The 18,670-nt window shown below is 42.7% G+C and overlaps 1 protein-coding gene across 6 annotated transcripts; it reads left to right on the top strand.

The window, feature by feature from the left end:
* The first annotated feature begins 656 nt into the window (after nt 1-656).
* Nucleotides 657-18,567, top strand: pkma (pyruvate kinase M1/2a). 6 transcript variants are annotated; one of them, XM_070961207.1, is made up of 11 exons: nt 657-783; nt 8,143-8,327; nt 8,639-8,730; nt 11,038-11,169; nt 11,289-11,475; nt 11,597-11,867; nt 12,131-12,281; nt 12,496-12,648; nt 14,195-14,361; nt 16,318-16,499; nt 17,264-18,567. In XM_070961207.1, the coding sequence occupies exons 1-11, from the start codon at nt 737-739 to the stop codon at nt 17,368-17,370; spliced, it is 1,674 nt and encodes a 557-aa protein (XP_070817308.1). In that variant the 5' UTR covers nt 657-736; the 3' UTR covers nt 17,371-18,567. The 6 variants fall into 6 exon arrangements, with proteins under 6 accessions (XP_070817308.1, XP_070817558.1, XP_070817395.1 ...); XM_070961457.1 differs by lacking the exons at nt 657-783; nt 14,195-14,361 and adding exons at nt 2,177-2,275; nt 14,758-14,924; XM_070961294.1 differs by lacking the exon at nt 657-783 and adding an exon at nt 2,177-2,275.
* Nucleotides 18,568-18,670: the final 103 nt, after the last annotated feature.

The raw sequence follows: 18,670 nt of genomic DNA, 5'->3' as shown, positions 1-18,670 counted from the left end.
ACAGTAGAAGCCCGAGAACAATCTTCCACTTATCGTGCATCAGTCAGAATGTGTTTTTTCTGGATGCAGCTGATAATGCAGAACATGATTAAACTTTATTAATTCTCTCCGATATAAAATATGTTGCATATTTCATTTTGTTAGCAAAGAACACACTTTAACCAGACTACTTTAGAATATAAACTTGACACCCACTAAAGCATAAAGTCATTTGTCTTCTATCTTTTGCACTATGAGAGTATATCTTATATTCACATATCTCCAAATATGTCCACCTACTTTCATTTTAACTATCACTAATGGTGCTATTTCTTTTATGCTTTTCTTTTTATTTTATTATGTTCACAACACAAGCAATACATTTTTTGCTATTTTAGTCCTTCTATGTGTGCCTCAAGTTGTGCTTATTTCACATTGTTATTTGATTGAACCCTTTTATTCATATCCATGAGTAGCAGTTGCTGTACTTATGCAGTAATAATTCATTCAGAAGTATTAGGACGTCCTGTCTGCTCATCTGAGATTTATCTGAGCACATTCCCACAGTGTCTTACTGTACCTCGTGGCCCAGGTGTTAGCAGCTATTAATACTGAGTGACAGCCAGGGGCCTGGCCGGTGGACAGGGTGACTGGACAGCAGAACTGTCCCTCACCTGGACAGGTGTGTCCATTGGCTTCAGGCGGTGGAGTGCCGTGGATCCAGGCAGAGGCTGTCAAAATCCAGTGCGACAGCAACATGGGCAGTGGAAGCAGCAGTGCTAACACCACCACAGCTGTGAACAGGTGAGACACAGAGGGAGGAGACATGGACTCTGTGAAGTGCACCCTTACAGCAGGCCTCAGGGAGTCCAGCAATATATATATAGATAAAAGATCAGTTTTTTGTGTATCTGCAAAGGGTAATTTGAGGAGTGTCTTTGCCAGATTCATTAGTCTGATCTCTGCTGCGGAGTTTGAATGTTTAGATTTGAATTTCACTGTGGTTGAGGCAGTTGTGTCTGCGGCAAGGATTTAGTTTCTGTCTGCCATCTCCTTGGCAGAGCTGATTATCATAACAAAAGAATGAATCATCCAGGGGAACAAAGCTGTCTGCACTAGGCGAACAATCATTATATCTGGAGTTACTGTCTTTCATTAATATACCACAGCTGATTCGGATTGTGACATTACACTAAGTTGAGGACGTATAGCAGCGCAGTGATGTACCACCTGCCACCAACAAAGTTTCTCATACTTGTGTTGAAATCAAGTAATAATTGTTATATTTAAGGGTGTTGTAAAATGTAATGGTAGTAGTTGTAGTAGTAGTACTAGTAGTAGTAGTAGTAGTGCTAGAAGCAGATTTATTTGCATTTTATAAGTTGGTATGGGATGGTATTGGTATAACAATATTGGTTGTGTACTTAAAATGTATTTTCAATCAATTAAACATAGAGTGAATGATGTGAAGAATCATACCTAATATTCAAGACAAAAAAGATTTTTTCATTTCTCAATATGAGGTACTTCAACCTAAATGTACATAAATGCACATCAGTGACAAAATATATCATATCATTGTTCATCACTAGATGGAGGTATTGCCTCAAACACCGCAAGTTACTGCTACACCACAAGGGTCCCTGTTCATCACTCAACCATCCAGAGTGGCAGTGAATAATGATGCATTTCTGTCACGTGTATTTGGGTATCATTATTGTACCAGATTTTAGAAATTAGAGGGGAGCGGAATTTTTTAATAGCTTTCAAGACAGTTTTTCACGTGCGTACGAGTCAAACACGTACTGACCTTTTGACACAATGCCCACTATAATGTCATTTCTGGCGGTTAAATTGGGAAAGGCACTGAATAACCATTGCAGCCAAACCACTGCGTTTTTCAGGAAACCACACTCCGCCGTCCTCAGTCACATGTCAGACTCCACGCGCTACTGATGCGTTCACACGCGCCGATTGGCTCCCTAACTTTACCAAGCACTTCCAACGCGTATGTGCGTATCCTTCCGCGTCGTTTTTAGTTTTTAGTATTTCCTGACATTCCAAGGGAGTAATATTGAAATAAAACATACATTTGAGTAGTCTGTGATGAGTGCGGTTGGTATAAATGTGTTAAGAAGTTATATTCATATTCATTCAACATGTACTCTCTCGGATGGATATGCCTTAGCATCCCTGCAAAGTAGTTCCGCAGAGTAAGGGAGTAGGGAGATCACCTTGAGCTCGTGTTAGTGTAACGGCAGTTACATCAGTCCGAGCACTTGTCCAACGAGGTAAGGTGGGTATCATCAGCAGGGACTGCGGGTTATTGATCGTATGAAGTGACTTGATAGCTCGTAGGATACTTGCGCTGTCACATTTCCGCCTTCTAAACAATTTTGTCTTTTATTGTATTTGCAGCCAACGCTACATCTTGCGAGTCCGGGAATGTATGAGTCACTCGTGGCTTGTCTCGACTCTTCATCTTTTCATTTTCGAAATAATGCTGAAAAATGCCAGAACACCTAGACGTATGTGATTAGCTTTGATAAGCCAATTCACTCCGGCTACGCCTGTTTGGTAACGTTAGGTGTTCAACAACGTTCTGTTGTTGGGTTTTTTTTAACGTGCAGTTAATGAATGGATAAATTGAGGGAATTTGTCCGTGATTTAAGCATGTCTTTCTGTTCATAGCAGCTAACATGCTGCAATTGTGTTTCATCGCGAAACACAGTCATTAAGTCTTAAATGGAGAAATTAAATGTGATGCAGTGTTTAACGATGAAGAATCGCTTCCTGTTGCCCCCTGTTGTGGGTGTGGCCCCTCCGTCTTCTCGGCTTCCCATTGGCCAGTGCCCGTGATGTCTCTAGTCGAGGAAAATGTGACGCAGGATGGGAACGTGACCTCTGGCGCATCGTCGGCTCCTTATTGGAGTATTTTATAATAAAATATCGATAGGTCTTTACTAGTGGCATTAATGCACCAAAGCTAAAACATGTTGAAAGACGTGTGTCGTCGTCACATTGCAGTTAGAGTCAGAAATTCATCGATCATCATTTTATTAATCCATACTTCCTGTCATCTCTCCTCAACATCACTGTCTTCTTTCGTTGTGTTGAAGGACATATTCATCCTATGTTAACTGTAGTTTGAAATGTGTACATTGCTCTAGCGGCTTCACTGCAGTAGCCTCCTGCAGTGGTGCCACAGATAACAGGCCTTGTTGACACTGAATACATGCACAGGAAGGCCAGTCTCACCCTGCCTGTCTAGGTTGTAAGTACTGCTTGAACTGTGTTGTCCTCTGTTACGTGATTATTATCTCCTGTTTATAGGACAGCTGCAGAAAGAACAAGATTTGACCAAAGCCAGGCTTTCTCTAAAGTAACGTTTTAAAGTGTGATGTCATGCAGGATATGCTTAGTGCCTGTGCTGTGGCCTGCACATGCTTTATGTTGTGACAAATGCTTGTTTTGTGTATAACAAAATTCTGGAGACTCTGTCATTGCTATGTCCTTCCTGGCTGGAGGCCCTCTTGACAAAATGGAGTTTATCTCATGGGACCAGTCAGGCCCTAATGTCAGCATTGAAGTGATGAGCTCAACGAAGGGAAGTGCTAAGTGTCTGCTTATTATTTAAATGAAGGTTGTGGACTTGGAGGAGGCAACTTTGGAGTCTCAGTTGTCATAAATAGTCCCCTACATCCTATTAAAATTACTCTTAGCAAATTCCATGTACTGACTGTAGAAAGTTCATCTAAAAGTCCAGACCAGAATGTATTCATCCACAGACATGAACTGCTGGTGAAATCTACAACAGCATGCAAGTGTATATTATAATTTGTAATTGTAACTCTGGATGTTGAAGCACATTGGCAGGGAGTCAGCCATTTGGAAAGATAATAATGAACTATGGAGTCTACCAGCTACAGCAGTTAATGGATGGCGAAACTGCTATTTTTCTGTTCTGAATGAACATATCTTTGACCTGCTGTTGTTGTAAGATAGTTCAGTTTCACCTGAGCCAGTGATCAGTGCAGCTGGCACTGCTCTCATGCAGCCCCTTCCCTCCATAGCTGCATGTTTGCTGACTAATGCTATGTAGAGCTGTGGGATGGAACACTACCAATTATGGGTATTTCCTTTGCCACTACAGACGCACTTGACTACACTGACAAAACTCTGTGCCCTCAATTTGATGTAAGGTGCTTGTGTTTAATGGATGCATATTGGTAATGAATTGAATATGCACATTATTCAGTACCATTCATGAACTTCAACTCATGCAGTACCCTCATGCAGTTCACAGGCCTGCATAGTGTAAGTGCCACCGTACATGCCAAGTATTAGATTTCTACAAACAGACATACTGTGCGTTATTATTAGCTTACTCTGTTTTTAGACCTGGGGCCTTGTATGACCTAGGCCGGTAGTAACAGTGGTGCAACATGGCTCTGGTGCGTCGTAGTGGAAGTCTCATGTACGTCCACTGTATCTGGTCATGGGGATTGCTTGGTCACAGCAGGCGCTCTCCATGTCCTTTATCCTCATTGAAGGGATTTACTCTTGAGCTCCTGAAAGTATCGTACATTGGCACGCGCACTGCAGCGGTCAGTTCTTCTTTGACTGCTGTTGCAGGGAGAAGTTTGCGCATTGGTATTGGACGGTCCTACACACTGGGGTTGTTGCAGAGGTCATTTGTGGTAACGTGCCTGTTTGTTCCCAGGAGGAACAGGAAGATCTACTGGGGGTATGTAGCGCTACCTGCAAATGGAGCCTTGGTTGAGTGAGTGTGACTGATAGAAGCCATTTACTGTCTATGTGAGCCAACTTGGATTAGCCCAGTGTTACGTCACATCAATAATGGATGATACTAAGTGTCATGTCGCCCTGGTAGCAATGCTACTATGGCTGCCAATGATTGTGCAGGCGTCTTTCACAGATAAGTGATGAGGAAATTATTTGGAAAGACATGAGAAGATAGTGGCTCAGATTGTTACAATGAGAGAGTATGATACAAAGGTAGAAGTGGTGGAAAGGGATTGGAGGGGATTATTAGTTGCCAGCTCTAAAGTTAGCCCTGCATCTGTGTCAGGGTTACTACCGCTGTTGTTGGCCTGTGCTCACTGGCTGTCCTGGGGTCAGACATGCTGTCCATGTCTATCAGCCAGCAACAGAGATCAATGATATAATTTTGTCTGACATTACTGCACTCGGGGAAGGATAGTCACTACCAGATTAAATTTTTTTAATATACCTTTTACCAGTCTTATTCCCCCTGATAGCTCTAAAAATAACACATCATTTGAGGAGACAGGCTAAATTTGAGGTCAGTTTCCTCAGGATGACATTTCATGAAAGTGACAACGATACAGACTGACTTGTTTGCTAATGAAATCTGAGTCCATGGCAATAATGCAAAGAAATTCAGGAATGTTGTGGTGGATGCACATTTCATGGGTACTGAGGGGAAACAGGCTGAACATATGCATAATAGAGTATCCGACACTTGCAGTCCCTTAATAAGCCTTGCTTTGTGACACCTTGAATTGAATGGATGACAAACTTTCACACACATGTTTATGATAAATTGTGACATCTTATATCCAAAAGGTCAAAAGCCAGCTTCACGGTGATGTCATACTGTTCTGCGAAAACACTTTTCTGCCCATTAGCTAACACCAGAACTCAGGAACAGTGACCATATTTCAGATTTGGTCTGATATTGAATTGGTGACACTATGATGTGTGTGAGGCATCCACATTTTACAGTTTGTAGCTTCTTTGCAACAACATCCATATTTGAAGCATTGTAGTTCACCACAAGTTCACTGGACATTATTCACTGGAAACACAAATGTCAATATATTGATAACTTGCAGTTTGCCAAAAAAATTGACTTAATACATTTTATAAAATTCTTTCAAAGTCTTCACTAAACATATGTCTGGAGAAGACACGGATGTAGATTGCAGCTTAACTGGTTGGTGGAGGCACACAACCATGAGGCAGTAATGCATCTGATTTGTAGTCCTTGCATGTGATCAGCTAGCAAAACAGCTTGTAAGGGGAGCTTGGTGAAACTTCATCTCAGTTGTTCCCTCTAAAACAAATGTCCGTCCCCTTTCAGTTTTGCAACTGCAACTGTCATTGTTGCATTATCTTAAAAAGTACGTTAAACTTGTGATATCTTTACTGGTCATCCTCTAGTAGCAGACCAGTTGAGAAAAGCATTTCACCAAATGGCATCCATTAGCATGTTTGGATAGTTTTTATTCTTCAGTAAAAACATTCCAGACTGTTTCCCCCCTCTGCAGTCTTCCTCTGTGGTTCAGTCCACTCTGATGTCTGCCTGCAGCCTGGTCATGGTTGTGTGTGTTGCAGTAGTGGGATGTGACTGTGCTCACGTAGAGCACTGGTCTGGCATTGGTCTGCTCCATTGACTCGAGTGTTACATCATCAGCAGCCCCTGATGAAGGATCGTGTTGGTATAGTGTCTCTGCCTGGAATCTCCCACCATGATGCGTTTGTAAAATACCCACTTGGTAATAGTACCTTCAAATTCTTCTTTAATTCTGTTGTAAGTGATATTCAGTATACACTGAACATTTAGACTCACTTCAGGTGACGTGCACATTTTGCTATGTTTCCACTAGGACCCCAGGACAGGTCTTGCTTCTGTGCAGAGGGGATCAGAAAAGGAGGGAGGTTGTTCTGCCAAAGAAGCAACCAGTGAGAGTGTCCCCTGTTGAAATGAAATGCACTTTAATTTATAATTTAAACTGTGGGAACTTGATCTCTCCACTGGGTGGTTTGAATTGTGGCCTGAGTTGGCACCTGGCAGACAGACATTATCATTTTAAAATAATCGAGAAAGATTAACATTTGGGCTATTGGTATCTTCTGCCAACTATAGACTTTCACATCTCTTGCACGCTGCCTTTAATTTATGAATGTTTTACTTGCATTGGCTTTTTCATCAGTCAATCTTGCTTTGTTCATCCTCAGTTTTATTCCTGATTCAATCACTGTTTTTTGTTATTGCAAAACACTTTGGAAAAGTACACTGAATGTGCATACTTCCAAGTATTTAGCAGCAAGATCTTCACCATAATGAATTAATGATATTTGAAAAAGCTGCAGACCTGCTTGTCCTGGAGCCCAGTTTCAATAAAGAGTCACAGTCTGACCAGTTTCTGACCACCTCATGAGGCTCAGAGCTTGAGTCACACAGATTTCTGCTGCGTACTGTGCCACCAGATTGAGACTGTTCAACCAAGCATTTCGGCTTCAGTCAGCTGTGCTTTAGTTATGTAACCACAGTAACCTGAGCTGTAGTAGACGCCACATTCCTCATCATTTTGGTGTGTTAGTGCTGCACCCTGCTCAAATAAACCTGCCTTGTCGTCTGTTTGTTGAAACATGCCTGTATGTCAGTGTGTTTATAGAGAGCGTCTCATAATTCTTTCATGTATAGATTGAAGGAGAAACGAGGAAGTGTCTCAGCACCATCCACGCACTCTGTGTTCACAGAGCCATATTGAGCAATTTACAAGTGCACAGAGTTTGATAACATCTCTTTTAGTGCTATTGTGCACTATACAGTGTGTTTTCCCTCTTCTGGCCTAAAAGCAGTAATGAAAAAGTCGTGATGAAATCTTGCCAATTCCAGTCCTGTAGATGAGCTTTGTGGCGGTGTCTTTTCCATGGGTGACTCAGAGAGATGTGGGTGGGTGGAGGGGGGAACAGAGTGTACGGTATGGTGGAGCAGCTCAATAAGCTATACTGTGCCACTGTCAGTGTAGATTATGGATACAGTAAAGCACATGTTCCTTAGCATTTCTGATCTACATTCATTTTTCTGTTATCAAACTGTAAACAGTTGCCCACAATTGATATAAGCATAGAGTTGGCCACTGTGTAAGCTGATGATTGTGCAACTTAAAAGGCAAATAGTAGCTCAATAAAGGACAGTTTTGTGCAAAGTAGCACACAATACCACATTATTTAAAGAGAATTGCAGTGGTGACATTTCGTAAGTCAAATGTAGTCTTTATTGTTCTTAGTCATGGTGTCTGAGGGTAGTTGGAGATAGTTGTGCTGGAGGTGAAACCATAAATTTAGCCCTGTAGTTAACTTTTTTCCTCTATTTATTTCCCCCTGTAGGACTTCTACAGTTGCGCCATCGAACACCATGCCTCAAGGAAAGTCACTAGACATGGGCTCTGCCTTCATCCAGACGCAGCAGCTCAATGCCGCCATGGCGGACACCTTCTTGGAACACATGTGCCTGCTGGACATCGACTCCGAGCCCACCACCGCGCGCAACACTGGCATCATCTGCACCATTGGTTGGTCAACATTATTGGTTGACATTTTAGTCGCTGAGATATATAGATGCTACTGGATAGATACCTGGCAGGGCTGCGCCATTACGGCCAAGTAGTCCATTGCTTCTACTGCTGTGTCTTTGCTCACCAAAAAATAATATGTCCTCTCAACTTAATCTGGATTTACACGTAACTCAATAAAGAGAATCCCTACACAGAAAATGAAACATACTATACCATTGATCTAGTTCACTTAATTACCATGAAATGTAAATCAATTCAGAATTTAAAACGCTCTATTGTGTCTTAATCCTTTCAATAACTTCCTGCAGGGCCAGCCTCCCGTTCTGTGGATATGCTGAAGGAGATGATCAAGTCTGGAATGAACATTGCTCGCTTGAACTTCTCCCATGGCACACACGAGGTGCGTCTTTCCACACTTCTGTCTACTGTGTAAATGACTGTGGCAGGTACAGAAATCCAGCCACATTGTTCAAAGTCACGTTTGAACTGTGCTGATAGTTTTAATCCAGCATGGCGCTGTGCTTTATCACAGAACGGTGTTGCTTGTTAGGTTGATCTTTTTGGCAGTCTTTGCTTTTTCTGGTCTAGCTTGTTTAAGCATTTCAAGCAGTGTTGGCAACTATTTGCATAAATGAACTGTGGTGAAACTAGGCCAACAAAGCTTGTGGTGAAGAAGCATGTCCATTATCATGAACTGAAAGAGTGGGTTTGCCAGCATGAATGGAAAAAATTGTACTGCTAATTTAACAATAGAGTTTGGACTAGCTACTGAAAGTTCAACTGTTAAGTGATGCAGCCTGAGTAAGTGTGTATTTCATGTAATGGCACATGCTCTTCAAAGTATTTCTATCTTTTAAGTTGTTGAGAGGACAGATGAATGAAGTGGCTTATATTATCTGGAGATCTCACCTGAAAGCACAGTAGGACAGTACTAGTGAACTTTAAACTTAGCGTTTAAAGCGCCAAATAAGTGTTTATAACTTCTTGACTTGTCTATTGGAAAATATGTAGACAAATCTATGAATGAATTTACTGATTAGGTAAACTTAAGACGGCATGGGCCGGTGTGAGTTCCTGAAATGCTGCAAACCAGCTCAAGGTAAGACGAAGAGGGAGGAGGCGCACACACACACGGTTTGTCAGTTTAAATTGGTTTAGTTTTGCTTTTACCAAAGCAAACACACCTAAGAGATGGCTGGCTGACTGCCACCGGCTCACTGTATGTAGTATAGTGAAGCAGTCAGTCCAGGTGAGCTGAATGTGGCGGACAACCTGACTCAACCCTTCACGATCTGGGAATAGTGAAATGATTACTTCTGTTTATAGTATTTTGAGCCCTCCTCAGTGAAAAGCATCTGTGGTCCATGTTGGTTTGGTTGTTGTGTGGGTTAGGCTTGATTGGGAGAACAGCAAAGGAAACCAGAGCTTTGTTGGCTTGGGGTGCTATAAATATGTCATGTGTAGCTTCCTGTCCTGCCTTTATCTGCTCAGCAGGCAGCACGCCTAGACTCTTACTGTGTGCACACAAAGCAACGCCAAGGTCAGTCCACTTATAACTACAGTAAAGTGGGATGTAGAAAGAAGATTAAGTTGCAAATCCAGAAAGTCACATTTCTTAAAAGCAGTCCTAATAATTTTGAATGAAATTGGCACTAACTGAACATTAAGTGGAGTTTGACCCTGACCTATACATAGTTACCTGACCTGAATTCGCTGTGCAGCATTGGTCATAAAACTGTAGTGACTGGCACACCTGTCTATTAACTACTCTAGAGACATCTGCCAGGACGTCGTTCATAGATTTATCATGATATATCAACTTTCTGAAGCTAACCTTTATCAAGGTTGTATTTGTATGGCCATTTCATCAGTACTGGACTATGAGAGAGACAGCCAATGTGATTACCTGCCTCTTAAGTTATTACCAAAAAGCTCTGGTCACCGAGGTGGGCGGCATGAGCCATGAGCAGGAGGCAGTGTTGTGCTATGTGTTCATTAGCCTGCTTGATGATAGGCTACATTAGTAACATGACAGTGCTGAATTTCTCTAAAGGTCCCTTCCATCATTTGCAAAAGCATTTTACAGCAGAGGTCATCAACATTTCATGGGTAAAAGTGCACCTACCTTTATTGTTTTTCTCATCCTGTCAAATGGAATTTGTCTGTTGATGGTGTGAACAAGGTCAGGTCACGAGTAATGATCTTAGTCTCAGTCTGCTTATGTTTCTGATATGATTTAGATTGTTTGGTTTTATTGTGTCTATTGTTCAACCTCGACTGCACTCAGGAATGTCTTCCTGCACTTCCTTATAACTTGGAGACACAAGGTAGCTTTTGTGGTTTCATCATAGCTCAAGAACACATACTTACGATGACCTTCTATATCTGTATATTGCTACAATACAATATGAAATGTAATCCCTTAAGTCCTATTTAATGTGCTTAATTTGCAAGTCATTTATTGCAGAGGCTCTCAGTTATTCTGCTTGGTGCGAGCAGCAAGGGTGGTGGAAAGACAGTAGTGGCAGTATGACTCATGTTTATGGCTGTGCTGTTAGACACACACTATCTTTTAATTGCCCTGGCCTAAGAAAATCTGTATCTTACAGTAACTGTAACACCAGTGCCTCTGCCAAATTGTTGGTTTCTTGCTTTGTGTTTTCTCTGGACATATTTTAACATGTTCCACTTGCCTTCCTTTCTCCAGTACCATGCAGAAACCATCAAGAATGTGCGTGAGGCATGCGAGAGCTTCGAGCCTGGCAGTATCCAGTACAGGCCTATCGGCATTGCCCTGGACACCAAGGGCCCAGAGATCAGGACAGGCCTCATCCAGGGAGTGAGTTTAGACCCACTGATTTTTTGATTGCTTTATTAGCTGTTAGAGAATGTTCTGAAGAGAGAACATTTGGCATGAGATGAACAAAAAAGAAATTATGAATGTCCATGATTTGACAGAGTGGCACAGCTGAGGTGGAGCTGAAAAAGAGCAACATGATCAAGATCACCTTAGACGACTCTCACCAAGACAACTGCAGTGAGGAGCTCCTCTGGCTCGACTACAAGAACATAACCAAAGTGGTGGAGGTTGGCAGCAAGATCTACATCGACGACGGACTCATATCCCTGCAGGTCAAAGAGATTGGTGAGTAGCAGCCCCATAAAATCTCCTGTGATCCTTAAGGATCACCATCATTCTTAATGTTCAGGAAGCACTAATATATGATGAAAGACCTCAACCCATTCGGATTTTCTTGTGTCTCCAGGTTCTGATTTTCTCATGTGTGAGATTGAGAACGGCGGCACCCTGGGCAGCAAGAAAGGAGTGAACCTCCCTGGTGCTGCTGTCGACCTGCCTGCTGTTTCAGAAAAGGACATCAAAGACCTGCAGTTTGGTGTGGAGCACGGAGTCGACATGGTCTTCGCCTCCTTCATCCGCAAAGCAGCAGATGTGCACGCTGTCAGAGCCGTGCTGGGAGAGAGAGGCAAAGACATTAAGATCATCAGCAAGCTCGAGAACCACGAGGGTGTGCGCAGGTGTGTGTGGAGGAAGTGTGGGTCCAGCAATTCAGCACTGTTGTTTACATCATGATAAATTCATGCTGTAATTACAGTTTATTGATCTCATTTTATTCATTCTGTCACTGGCTGCGCATGAGGCCATATCTGTGAAGTGCCAGCTGTGAAAAGCAACCTTTTATGAGCCCACCTCTTTTACAAGGCCTTAAAACTCTTAACCTCCTGTGATGATTTACATTTGTTTTTTGTGATTATATTGTAATTTTCTGTCAACTGTGCAGATTTGACGAGATCATGGAGGCCAGCGATGGCATCATGGTTGCCCGTGGTGACCTGGGAATTGAGATCCCCACAGAAAAGGTCTTCCTAGCTCAGAAGATGATGATTGGGCGCTGCAACAAAGCTGGCAAGCCGATCACATGCGCCACTCAGGTTAGATAAAAGCAGAGGACATGCTTTTCCCCCAGCAGCTTATATGTGTCAGTATCTGCAGCTGTGTGAACGTGAGAGAGGGCAGTCTCTGTTTAATCCTCGTAAAACACAGGGTTAGCTCTCATTTCGTCTGTAGCGCTGAAAAGGCTGTTATTTTCAGATTTGCTTATTTGTATATGTCACCCTCTTAACACCTCACATGAACACCATTCAGATGTTGGAGAGCATGATCAAGAAGCCCAGACCAACCCGCGCTGAGGGCAGTGACGTAGCCAACGCCGTGCTGGACGGAGCCGACTGCATCATGCTGAGCGGAGAGACCGCCAAGGGGGATTACCCTCTGGAGGCAGTGCGCACACAGCACATGGTGAGTTAACGCACATTAGAATGACAGTAAACATCAGGAGAGTTGATTCAACATCAAAATGTAAAGAGGATTTTAAATCGTAAGGATTATTGATCGGAGAAGTCAGTTATATTTATGGAATAATCTTGCATGATTTGTCATTTTTAACTCTAAGCATGTTTTACTGGGAGGTTACTCTTTCTCATTTCCTACTTTTTGTGTTCTCCTGAACACATCTGTAACTTCAGTTGCACAACAATGCTGCATCTTTTTTCCCCCACTTGGTCTAACAGCTGCTAAAAGAAGTATCAGCAGGATTGTTAGGCAGACTGGCAGTGGCTCTCCTTTATTCATTTTTCAATCCACTTATCCACTTTATGCTAATGAATAATCAGTGAACAACTGATGGCCATTAAACATCTGATGATTTAAAGAAAGAAATGTGAAACTGTCCACACATAGGGGCTTCAAACTGCCTTTACTGCTTTTTTGCATTTTATAAGCTTTTAATGGTGAATCAATTACTGATCAGTTTGTTTTTTGTTGTTGTTGTTTTGTCAGTCAGGGACAGACACAAGTACAACACCTTTTTGAAGTTTGAGACCCAGTACTGTTAATAATTAGGTCTCAATGAAATCTTGCAGTTCAGATCATTTGCATGTATGGATAATGCAGTCAGAGCTGTCATGTCTGTCTCTCAGTGTTCAGGCCTTTCTTGGCTAACCTCCACTGTTCTCAGCTACGCTCTGTTTTTGCACTGCTATGCAGATGCAGGAGTGACTCAGCAGTGCCACAGCTCCTTCCTTTGAGCTTGCTGTCCTTCATGCTGAAGTTGCATGAGGTGCTTCCAATCCAAAGTAAACAACAACTTCCAAAGTAAACAACAACTTCAACTATTGAGGAGGCTATTCTTGTGAAATCACATGGACTAAACCTGCTTCTCAGCTGCTTCTGCTCTCAGGCATTGTCTTTCCCTCATTGACTTCAGTCTTAACATCATAAATTAAGCTTCCTTGTACTTTTTTCTTGACTGTCTTTAACCATGTCTTCACACTTGTGTGTAACTCCCAGTTCTCTTTTTAATCCCCTAGTTGACTTTAGTCAGGTTTTTCAGAAGTTGATCATTTATTTTGTAGTTTTATTCAGCTCAGCTCGTCATTTGGTTCTTTTGTCATTTTATATGTATTATTGTTTTAATCTGAAAGTAAACTAGACCTTTTTAAAAGGTAGCAGTTCAGTTGCCTTCACTCCAGATTAGCATGGGTTGCATTGTACTATTTTACATGTATTACCTCATGTAAATGGCTGTGGTAAAGTTTGGACTCTTGGATATGCACCAGCGTTGATGTTTCCCTGTCTACCCACACTAACTGCACACCTAAACTCTTGTCCTCATTGTCTCTCCTGTCCTTTCCTTCAACCTCTTTTCTTGCGTCTCTCCAACATTGTCCCTCTCTGGTCCCATCTTCCTGTCCTTTTTTCCCGTCCCATTTACCACATTTTACATCTGTGTGTGCTCGGTGTGGGAATGCCCTTGCTTGATGCATCTTGCCCTCACTTGTGCCAGATTGCTCGTGAAGCCGAGGCAGCCATGTTCCACCGGCAGGTGTTTGAGGACCTGCGCCGCTCCACGCCGCACTGCAAAGACCCCGCTGAGGCTATTGCAATTGGCGCAGTTGAGGCCTCCTTTAAGAGCTTAGCCTCTGGGATCATTGTGCTCACTGGCTCTGGAAGGTAGGCAGGTCCTGGCAGGTCGAGGAGGACATATCGGTTCTTGAGCAGTCTGAGAGAGGGAGAGTAGGGTCAGACAGAGACTGACTGAGGAAGTAACTGGGAGATGCTGGCAAACGTCTTAAGCAGACTGCTGGGTGGTTTTTATTCATGTGAACGAGTGTAAGCACTTATCAAAACCCTGGAAAAAAGCACAAACTTACATCTTAACCCAAGAGCTTGACTGAAGTCTTTTGGCACCTTTCAGTTTACTGTAAGGAACAATTAGCCGTCCGCTAACTTTGTTTAACCAGGAGTCTAGCTTAGCATTTGCCGGTCACTCCCAGTGGTGCGTGCGGTAGTGTGTGTGTGATTGAGAGTAACCCCCGACCCCTTCCCTCATGGTCCCTCTGGGCTCAGATAGCACGGGAGGCCGAAGCGGCCACCTTCCACAGGAAGCTGTTTGAGGAGCTGAGGAGACACTCCCAACTGACCAGAGACCCCTCAGAGGCTGTTGCTGTTGGTGCCGTCGAGTCATCCTTCAAATGCTGCGCTAGTGCCCTCATTGTTCTCACCAAGACTGGGAGGTAAGATAGAGAAGCAAAGAGGGGAAATGAGCCTGGTCCTGAAGGTAATGTGCCAAGTACATGACAAGCCGTCCAACACGGCTCCTGATTCTCCCTCCAGCACCTAATTCGCTCTCGCAGATCTCCTCTCTTTGATTTTGTGTGTGTGTGCATGTGTGTCTGACATGGGCTGTTGCAGAGGGTGGGTGGAGATAGCAATAGATTACAAGAGTGAGAGTGGGGATTGTCATTAGCCCCTTCCCAATGTCCATCCTCCAGACTTCATTTTGTTAAATTGAATCACGTGATATTAAAGCTTCATATAGTGTATGAAATCAGCAAATTAGAAAACATTATTGGAGATCATTAGTTGTACTTGTGCTTCCTGCCAGATGCAGTACATAAAAACTTGGCCTTCTCATTTTTAACATTATACCACAGTAGTATTGTGGGTAAGCAAGGTCCGCTACAGTTCTGTCCCACAGAGAGTCAGTTTCACTGCAGCCCTGAGCCCTCACTGGTTTAACAGGAATAGACATCAAAGTCTGTGTGTGTGTGGACATTTAAATCGGGCAATTGACAGTGACTTCAAGCCTCTGCACACCCATGATAAGTGTTGTCACTAACTTTGGCTGATTAGACTTCTCCGGGCTGTTTGGGCAGTTACAGTCTGCTCGGCTTCCTTGACTGTTCTTAGTTATGTTGTGACTGTTGGGGTGGGGCAAGTCAACACCTTTTGTTGTTTTAATTAATTATGGGGTTTGTTGAACAAATCCTGCAGAGCCTAAGAAGAGGTCAAAGTCAGCCAGAATATCTGGGAACACCTATGTGGGCTGCAGGGTTTTTAGTCACACTGAATCGCTTTTACCAAGAATCCATCTGCATGGAGTTCATTTACATGTGCAAAGGATTAAGGTTAATGGCTTACACTGTGCTCAAAACATTATCCAACGTAAGGTTCTGTTTATCTTCAGACTGAAGGAAGCATGACTTTACATGAGTATTTTAGCACTGAACTTGTTCAGCTGTTTCTCTTCCTAATGATAATAATTATCTGCTCATACTCTTCTAATCATTAGTTTGAAGGAAAATAGTCTAAATATGAATAAAGTGAGGTAATCTTTTTCGAGTGTCACGAAGAAGGTACACACAGGGAGGAGGTCCTGGTGGACGAATGGGGTAAAACACAGGACTTTGAAAAGTCAATGCTGACTTCTTTTTTTCCCTTATTTTTAATTACATAGCTTCAGTTCTTTGCAGTCACTGTTTGGTTACGTTTAAAATAAACAACTAAAAAAAAACACATGGTTAGGATTCAGGAAACCATTGTGGTTTGGGTGCATTGCTTGCGGATATCTGGGTGCCAATTATCTTTTATACTCAGCTGTATGTCTGTGTGTGTGTGCACGTGCAGGTCCGCCCACCTGATCTCCAGGTACAGGCCCCGTGCCCCCATCCTCGCTGTGACCCGTAACGCCCAGACGGCTCGCCAAGCCCACCTGTACCGCGGCATCTTCCCCGTTCTCTACACCAAGCCCGCCCACGATGTATGGGCAGAGGACGTCGATATGCGTGTCAACTTTGCCATGGATATGGGTAAGTATTAGGGCCAGAAGTGACATTCAAATATTCCCGCTTATAAAACACACAGGTCCAAATATCTGTTTTTGAGCAGTCTCAAAGTTTTTGAAGTGTTTTCAGTATAGAATGAGAGCTCTGCAGCCAGCAGTCAGGAAACAGGTGTGATTTAATCCCTTCCGGTGTTTGCACACCGTCAATGTGCGTCCAGTAAAGGTGTTTTTTCTTGTCAATGACAGGCTCAGATTGTTATACTAAGTGTCCGACAACATTATGAAAAGGATCCCTACAGAGCTGCATTTTTGTTTAAGCGTAAGACCGGTTTTGTTTAACCAGAAACAGCAATCATATAATTATGTCGCTCTCACCAAAACCACCAGACTCCATTCACAGTAATTTTGTCATCGTAAAACACGCTTCATTCAAATTCTACGAGAGAGAGAGGGCGGACATCAGCGCAGCAGCACGTGGCGCTGGAATATTTTCTTCTCTACGTAGACTTTAATATATCAGACTTCAGTAGATTTTCCTGGATAAAACAAAAACAAAGCAAAGAATAGTAATTACTGGATTATTTTGAAGACAAATTATAATTTAGAATATTTGTTGACAGTATCTATAGTATCTTTTAGTATCTTGTGCAGCTGTTATAAGATAAAAAAAACAGTGTTTCCAGTATAATACATACTGGTGTGAAGCTTTGTGCTAAGACCTTGTACTTAACACAATCTCAGACACGTAATAAGCAATATTTAATAAAATGTGTTGTGTCTAATTTCCAGGCAAAGCCAGAGGTTTCTTCAAAGAGGGAGACGTTGTCATCGTGTTGACCGGCTGGCGTCCAGGCTCTGGTTACACCAACACCATGCGCGTGGTTCTGGTGGCTTGAACAGCCAACAGGGCTGCTCTGCTTTCTCCCTCCACCTTCATCTATCTTTCATAGCTCTCCACCCGACAATCCACCTCAGCTCACAGCCCTTCTCATCCAACACCTGGGCTGACAGAGTCATCCCTTGAACAATTTAGCCAAAATGCTAAGAAATTTAGAATATAAATAGAGCATAGCCCTTGTGGCCAAAGAGCTGTTGTGGGTAAGAGTGGAGGCTTGATTCGTAAATTCCACTTCACTTCCTCATTCCTTTCACATCGATTCTCTCTGTCAAACCAGTCTGCAGGGCCTCAGATTAATACACCCCGACCAGAAACTGCTGTATTTATTCACTCAAAAACTTGTATTATGAAAAGTGAACTAGTCTGAGAGTGAATGCATCCTGGTCTGTGTGCATGCGCATACTGTCTCTTGTTTAGGTGGGGTGGGTCGTGGGGCAGGCTGACTTTAACACAGAGCACCTTGAGTACTGGAACAGTTTACTAATCGCACTCCTGCCGATTCAACGAACAAACTCGTGGCATCCTAAATCAAAGGGCTCCTCCAACAGTGCAGCCTTGGCTCCACCTCTCCACCCAAACAGGTCTTTCTGTAGTGCTGTGTGTATGAAGTGTCCTCTCTTAATGCCAGCTTTCACTGTATTTAAGTGTATCTGTAACTGTTGCACTCCTAATCTACTCCACACCATGTTACATTCGATATACTTGACTTTTGTGAATGGTAAAGTTTTGTTTTAAGGCATCCAATACTACCTATATTTTGTCTGACGATAGAGAAATGTTAGTTTGGATGTCCTCTTCAGAGGTGTTGATCTAGTTACTGTATTTGTGTTAATAGATGTGTCATAAAGCCTTTACATTTGGATCATATCCAAGTTGGCACTTATGAATCATGTATGGTTCACTAAAGTCCACTGATATGAATGAGCACTTTGAGGGGTCTTTTTCACAGGGGACCTGATGAAGGGATGATGCCCTGTCCCTCTCAACCCCAGTGGGTGATGGGTAGAGCCCCTCTGCTTATCTTTCTCCTATGTTAGTGACCCTAGTCATCTTCATTGTTTAACATGCTTTTGATTGTAACGCTGAGTCTAAGAACTAACTAAATGTAAAGGGGTATTCTAATGTTTAGCTGGTGTACTGAGCTGTCCTTCAAGGCTGGATTTCCATCAATAAAAGACATGAGCACCTGTGTTAACTCAGCCTTGCAAGTGTTTTGTTTGAATTTGAGTTTGAGGGTGGCTCTGCAGGACTTGGGTGAAACATTCTGGAGACTAAAGTAGAACAAAGTTAATGAAAAT

This window comes from Chaetodon trifascialis, chromosome 1 (assembly GCF_039877785.1).
Source record: "Chaetodon trifascialis isolate fChaTrf1 chromosome 1, fChaTrf1.hap1, whole genome shotgun sequence".
NCBI classification, from domain to species: domain Eukaryota; kingdom Metazoa; phylum Chordata; class Actinopteri; order Chaetodontiformes; family Chaetodontidae; genus Chaetodon; species Chaetodon trifascialis.
This window is presented reverse-complemented; position numbering and strand designations above follow the sequence as displayed.

Bases quoted from the DNA above. Each gene is read 5' to 3' on its own strand.
- pkma (XM_070961128.1), top strand. From the start codon at position 4,425: ATGGCTCTGGTGCGTCGTAGTGGAAGTCTCATGTACGTCCACTGTATC. The intron at 11,868-12,130 runs GTGTGTGTGGAG...TCAACTGTGCAG, and splicing joins AACCACGAGGGTGTGCGCAG to ATTTGACGAGATCATGGAGG. The intron at 14,925-16,317 runs GTAAGATAGAGA...GTGCACGTGCAG, and splicing joins GTTCTCACCAAGACTGGGAG to GTCCGCCCACCTGATCTCCA.